Raw genomic sequence first — 7140 nt, forward strand, 5'->3', positions numbered from 1 at the left:
GGGGTCGGGGTTTTTAACCGTCTTTTTAACGCTGCAGCCCGTGCCAGGCAGGAGCTGGCAACGAGCAATGAGGATTCCCGATTACTTTCTTCAACGAGAAGACTATTTCGCCGGGAAGTTCCACGAGTTCGGGGTAAGTTTGGCCATTTGCTAGCTAGCAGAATGTGGTAGCAGAAGTTCGGGGTAACGTTAGCTGTTAAATATGTTAACCTATCTTGTTTTTCCGGGTTGACTATCGTGCTTCGTTATCGTTACTATAAAGTTATTTGCAGCATAATTCACAGCCTCATACGTATTTAAGTGTAACGTTAATTCAGCTGCTACCTCAGGGATTCCCAATCTGGTACGTGAGCTGCTAACTTGCTAGCTGCTAGCAGGGGGGGTCATCCCTATGTTCCCCGTTTTTTTTTTTTTAAAAGGCTCCTATGTTCCCCGCTTTTCCCAAAAAATGTGAGATGAAAAGGGCAATGTCAGAAAGGTGTTAAATTTACTTTTTAAATCTTATTTAATTACTGCACTTTGATAACATTTAATGCTGGTCTCTCGACCTTATCCTTATAATGTTGGACTTATTTGCACTACCACCATGACTGGCTATTGCTAGACCAAGCTCAACTGTAGCATGTGCAAAAGCTGCAGGGCGAAATCAAATCGCCGGAAGATTGGGCTGGGGGTTACACGAAGGGGAAACGCAGATATTTCCACGGTGTTTGGCCTCTAATTTACACAAACACTTTCTTCTTCTCTTTTTTTTTAATCACAAAACTATTCTCAAAATGAGCGTCGGAATTACGGCATGGCACCATTATAAAAGGTATACACTACAGTAAGCGGTAATATGGTGAGCCTTTCCAAGAGATCCGGCTCACTAAAAAGAGCCGAAATTCCCATCCCTAATTCCCTGGTTGTTTTTATCATTGGTGTGACCAGAATTTTTTTCAATATCGCCGTTTTTCAGAATACCCTGCTGCTATGTATAAACATGGCCTAACCATGACGCACTTTATAATAGAGCACCTTACCACCCACTGAATCACAGGGTCAGTCCCTCTCTGCCTGCATGCCATACACCCCTCAGTACATTCATGTGAACTTTTTATTTGTTTTTATTTAGTATCTTATTGTCCATATTATTCATATAGATTTTAGCGAAGAGTGACTGACAGTTATGTATTTGTGTTTACAGGAGGATCTGGTGGCCGCAGGGAAAACCTTATTTGGCAAGCAAAGCTTTTCCTCCTTCCAGGGCCAGATAGTGATTTTCTGCCCCCAACAAAAACACTTGATGAACTTGCTAAACTTGGATTAGGTAATGTGAGATTGAAGCACATAAGAATTGAGTGTTATTTACTTTTACACCTTATTATCCAACCTTCTTGCCAAGAAAACTATGGAACAAGCTTTTTTAATTCTAACTTGAGCCTGTCTGGTCCCATTTGTAAAACTGTGTATTGGGAGACATTTTTAATTATGTTAAAATACATTTAGCATTTGTTTTAAAGAAATATTGTAGAGCTGTTTACTCTTTAATGCATTTTCATAAAAGTTTCCATGTAGCCATTTTAATAAATACACCTATGCCCTTCCAACACTTTCTCATGCCAAGGCATCATTTTGAAAGTGTTGAGGAATATCTCCCAATGAATCATTTTGCATCAGCGATCTAAAGTTAGTCAATGGTGGTTATGGTTAGTGTGGGTTCTAGGTGGTGCATTCGGAGGCTCAGCTACACCATATATCATATGTTAATGTTCTTTCACATATTATGCTCAGAGGCTCAACTGTGTGATGCCCTTGGGAGTGAAACCAGGCTTCCTCATCTCAGTCATATACAAATTTTGTTTAGCTTTAAACTTTGTAGAAGCACAACTTATCATAGGTTAGCTGTGGCAGTCATACAGGTCTACTTTAGTGGTTGGCAACACTGATTATCTCTGAAGCCAACAGTTTGGAAGCCTTGATTTGTGGAATTTATCGTCTTTGAAACTGTCTTCGCGAACATTGTAGGAGTCTGGGCAAGATCTCTAAGGACAGTTTGCGAGGATTCCTGAAATATCGGGAATATAGTATTAGTAACTAATGGCTGAGTTACTTTGCCACTAGAAGCAGATTATACTGATGTTTACATTTCCATTTTTAGGAAAACCTGTGCAAGATTCAGCAGACAGCCGCACAAACTCGAAGATTGGGTTGAACTGGAGTCTAGCGGAATTAAACAGCTTTGTTTGTCACAGCTACCCTCACATAAGCTTAAATTTGGTTGGGTTTGAATTGGCAAGAACAGGCAAAGGACGCAAAATCCAGATATTGAATGTTAGTTCTGTGAGGGAACTAAAAACAGCTGTTGGCAAAAGCAGACTTTACATCGTGCCACGAGCCACTGTCTTGCAGGTATGGAATTATATACACAGGGATTTATATCATACTACAGTGCTGAAGTTAGTTTTACCTTTGTAACCTATTTTGAGGTTCTTAGAAATAGGCTTTTTATGTTTTTTTACCTTGACAGTTATAATAATAATGTACTACAATCAAATGTGTTAACTGTAATGTCTGCCTGTAACTGAAGTTACCCTCTCTGACCTCAGGAAACCTCACCACCCTCAGCCATGTCCCAGAATTCATTCCCACCACTTTCTGCAGCTCCAGCAGCAGATGAGACCTCACAGGTGGCTAAGGAAAATGTGGTTTCAGATCAGGTCCATATTGAAATGATTGCACATCTAAGATCAGTATGCACTTGATGAGTGGCAGATATAAACGGTGTTTTTGTCTTTTTCTAATATGTATTTATTATACTGTGATGTCTGAGCAGTTACATTCCCCAGGCAAACAGTTTTTGTACGTTTTGATTTTCTGTGTACTGCCAGGTGGCATCCACATCCTCTGCCATATCCATGGTTTCATTCCCACCACTCTCAATTGCTCCAGTACAAGATGAGACCGCCCCTTTGGCTGAGAGTACCCAAGCTCAAAGTGTGGTTGCAAATCGGGTAACAAATTTTGACATTAAAGAATCTATTATTTTAAGTATGTGTAGGCCTATTTGATGGTGATTGGTGAGAAATACCATTTTTGATGTTTTACTTTAGGCTCTTCAAGAATGGCAAGCAATACGTGCCCAGCAAGACCAGGAATATAATGACAACTTGTTGGTGGATCAGGAGAAGGTAAAATTTCCAAGTTGTTATTTTGTATGTTTTACATTATATTACAGAATGCATAAATAATTTTAATGTGGTATTTTAATAGGAGAAGAAGAAACTAGCCTATCAGGCCTGTGAGGAAAGGCGTCAAAAGGTTTGTTTGTAATATTCGCTTGAATGAACTAGCCGAAGATTAATTTGAATTTTCTTTTTAATGAGAGCAATAACATTTCAGGCTATTGAAGCAAGACATCAGCGTCTATCTGCATGTGAGGTACCCTCTGATGGGGTGTTGATCAAATTTAAATATCCAGATGGACACCTCAACATGAGGAAATTCAGCTTGTGTGAGCCAATTCAGGTGATGTGTGTTCAGCTTGAGAAAATATCAAGTGTCGTCACAGTGGGTTGTCAAACGTCACTGGTGTAACACTGTTTCACATATTTTTAGACCTTGTTTGACTTTGTGGGACAAGATGATGGTGCCAGTGAAATCTTTGTGGTACAAGAAGCCACATCATCAAGATCAATTGAGAGCAGTTCCGCCGGGTCAATAATTGATCATGGCATAAAACCATCCTCAACTCTTTACGTACTTTGGTTTTCAAATCACCATGTACAGGTAAATGTATATTGCATTGTATTTCCTGTCTCAAATGAAAAATTGTTTTTTTTTGTGCAAGCTCATGTATTGTGTATGTTTGTCTTCAGGAAATTCTCTCAGGTCAACAAAATGATGGAGCTCATGCCCCAAACCATACATCTCCTGGTCAGTCGTCGCTGTCTGAGCCCTCAACCCAGCAAAGTCTCTCTGTGCCCTCTCTCCAGTCTGAGCCCTCAACCCAGCCAAGTCTCTCTGTGACCTCCACCCACTCACTGCTGTTTGAGCCCTCTCTCCAGCCTCTGCCATCTGAGAACTCTATCCAGCCATCGCTCACTCTGATCTCACAACCACAAGAAATCCTGACTGATGAAGAACCATCACTCCCTCCTTCACCTGTCCAGGAACCAATCATTGATCTTGATGAACAAGAGGAGACGGTTTCACAAAATCAGTCTCCTGTATCAACACATCACCTTAGAGGACCTGTGGATGAGTATGTGTTTCTCATTAACTTGACATTGATGTTTTTGGTGTATGTAAATATTACATTTTCTATACCATAAAAAGGACTAGCACTAAACCAAAGTCAGTGTGATGCTTATATCCTGTAACATTTAAGCAGGTGGTTAAAACTTAGAAAACATGGTACATATTTGGCATATGAATAAAATGTATGAACTTCTTTGGTTGCAGGATTGATCTACAGACCATATTGAAAAAACTGGTCAGCAAAGTAGATGACTGCTTCTCTCCAACAAGCAACCAAATAAATGTGTGCAGGGACAATGTTTTACCATGTAGCCTGCGGGCGTTTAAACGGAAGTCCTTCGACCCTGAAGCAAGACTGGATGTTGTCTTTGTGGATGAAGATGACAATGGTGAAGGGGCAGTTGACGAAGGCGGCCCGACCAGAGAGTACCTAAGGCTGTTGATGAGGGCCGTCCACCAATCAAACATCTTCGATGGACATGAGAAAGACCGGCAGTTGCGTCTTGATACGCAAGGTAAGGAAGCCCAAATTCTTGGGGCTGTCTTCATTCAACTGGCATAATTCTAGAAATGTATACACGGAAACCTATTTAAATTATTGTACTCCCTTATTTCTCCTGTCTTGCTTTATTGTGGTTTTTTTACGTGTTCATTTTAGCTTTACAGAGTAAACTGTACACCTGGGTGGGGAAAATGATAGCTGTGTGCATCATTCATGGAGGAGTTGGTCCGCATTTCTTCTCGGAAAGGCTTTTCCGGCAAATCTGTGGAATAGAAACGACCCCGGCCACGGTCGATGAAGTTGGCGACCATACTTTTAGGGAGCAGTTGATGAAAGTAAGAAGGAGAAAGGTGTTAAACATTGAATGTACAGTCTACTGTGACACAGCCCTCCAGTTGCTTTCTATTAACTTTCTATTTATGAAATGCTTCCTTTCATAGTGTACAACTATTGACATGTAATTTATATAGGATAGGTGTCCTTGTAAGCCAAGTTTGGATTGTAGACTCCTGCACATTTTAATTATCCTTGTCTTTATGTGCCACTCACTATCTTTCATTCTGTCTTTTCTTTCTTTTTGTCTTTCTTTCTGTCGATTTGTCTTTTCTTTTTAGATACAGGATGCAACAACAGTCAGAGAGGCAAACAATGCAATAACAGAGGCAGCAGATAGTCTCAGTATTATAGGTGCCTTGAGACATGTGTCCAGCCTGGAAGAGAAGGACTCCCTTGTCCAGTCAGCTGCTGACTTCTTTGTCAACGGCAGATTGGCGACTGCCCTGGACCAGTAAGTAATTGCCTCACCTGTCTTGTCTGTCAGAGAAATTAAACTCACTAGCCCAGGACAACTCACACTGTCACATGTTTTCATAGGTTTGCTGATGGGTTAAAAACCCTTGGATTACTCAAAGAGATGAGGGAGAATCCGGCCGTGTTCTTCAACTTCTTTGTCAATGAGGAAATTCCCCTTCAGGCGAAGGACCTGTGCAAATTATTTGTTCCAGACTTCTCAGCGCAGGGCAGCAACCGGAGAAACCGAGAAAATATGACAATCTGCTTCTGGCGTGACTGGTTGATTGACATAGAAGGTATACTAATTATTCTACCAGTAACAATATTGTATGTGAAAACATTTGATTTATTTTAAATTAACTTTTCTCCAATTCTATGAAGGTGTGAAAGGCATCACTTAATCACTGTTTCACACCACTTTCTTGTGTTACAGAAGGAGAATGCAGTCCAGTCACCCTTGAGAGGGTTTTGGAATTTTCGTCTGGAGCCTCTGTAGTCCCTCCACTGGGATTTCCACACCCTCCTCAAATACAGTTCATTCATGAAGAGAACCGAATCTTCCCTGAAGCAAACACGTGTATTGTTACACTATCCCTGCCGCTGCACTCTTCTTATGAATGGTTTAAAAAACATATGATGGAGGGAATTTTGCAAGCGCCGACCTTTGGTCTTGCATAATGTTACCGTGTTTGTTTTTAAAATTGTTCAGTGCAGGTTGTTAGAGGGCATGCCTCTATTGTTCCCAATTGTTTTCTACATTCTAGTTTTACAAGTGCTCTTTAACTTGGCACTTGTTGTTCTAATCACAACCCCATCACCAGATTTGTGCCCACCCTCTGCCACTCTGCCAATGCTGGGCCCACGACACAGGCCACAATGCCTGTTAGTTGGGCATCAACCACAGCTGCCATCAAGTGCCAAGTGCACTTGCACCTTCACTTTTAATGATGTGGTACTCTGTTAATGTTATGTCCAATTTCATGCACTTTTTAATATTTTCTATGTCCAAATCTTACAAGTGCTCCTTGCCTCTGTGGCACTTGTTGTTCTCTTTACTGTGGTCATCCCCACTTGCTGCACTCTCAATAAAGTGGTCAGTGCTACAATGATGCATTGTTGAGTGTATTTATATGCAGGGCCTATAATTTAACAAATCCTTTAAATCAGCATCCCAATAGCAGAAGGCCTAATAGACATAAGAATGAATGGCCTCTAGGCAGAATGGAAACATTCTCACACAAACATGGACTTTTGATCAATACTCGGACTAACAAGACTTTATCACTTTAGATCAAGCGTTTGCAATAATACACATTTGTTCCGTTTGTTTTGAAGACTTATGACCATGCATGATGCCAGCCTCTTGGGCACCTGTGGGCAGGACATGCAAATTAGTTAGACATCAAATGTATATTTATTTATTGTACAATGTTGACCAAGCACAATGGGAGCAGTAACGCAACTATACAGCCCATCCCCCTACACAGAGCAGCCTAAACAGAGTCAGGCAGGGCGTGTCGGCGCTTGTCAACCAACAATAGGCCTACAATATGACATGACAACACTTGTTGCTACTTCCAATGTCTTGACTGGCACACCCGGCATTA

General features: G+C 41.0%; 2 protein-coding genes across 2 annotated transcripts; both read left to right on the plus strand.

The window, feature by feature from the left end:
• Positions 1-2111: 2111 nt before the first annotated feature.
• On the plus strand, positions 2112-3312 carry LOC133933192 (uncharacterized). The gene is made up of 5 exons (XM_062380135.1): positions 2112-2391; positions 2589-2669; positions 2871-2993; positions 3093-3170; positions 3253-3312. Exons 1-5 carry the CDS (start codon positions 2119-2121, stop codon positions 3310-3312), a joined length of 615 nt encoding a protein of 204 aa, XP_062236119.1. The 5' UTR covers positions 2112-2118.
• LOC133933440 (G2/M phase-specific E3 ubiquitin-protein ligase-like) lies at positions 3257-6640 on the plus strand. Its single transcript, XM_062380552.1, has 9 exons — positions 3257-3300; positions 3382-3507; positions 3598-3768; positions 3858-4243; positions 4444-4754; positions 4898-5076; positions 5356-5528; positions 5615-5829; positions 5967-6640. The coding sequence occupies exons 2-9, from the start codon at positions 3475-3477 to the stop codon at positions 6209-6211; spliced, it is 1713 nt and encodes a 570-aa protein (XP_062236536.1). The 5' UTR covers positions 3257-3300; positions 3382-3474; the 3' UTR covers positions 6212-6640.
• The last annotated feature ends 500 nt before the right edge of the window (positions 6641-7140 follow it).

Source organism: Platichthys flesus, chromosome 22 (genome assembly GCF_949316205.1).
Source record: "Platichthys flesus chromosome 22, fPlaFle2.1, whole genome shotgun sequence".
Taxonomy (NCBI): Eukaryota; Metazoa; Chordata; class Actinopteri; order Pleuronectiformes; family Pleuronectidae; genus Platichthys; species Platichthys flesus.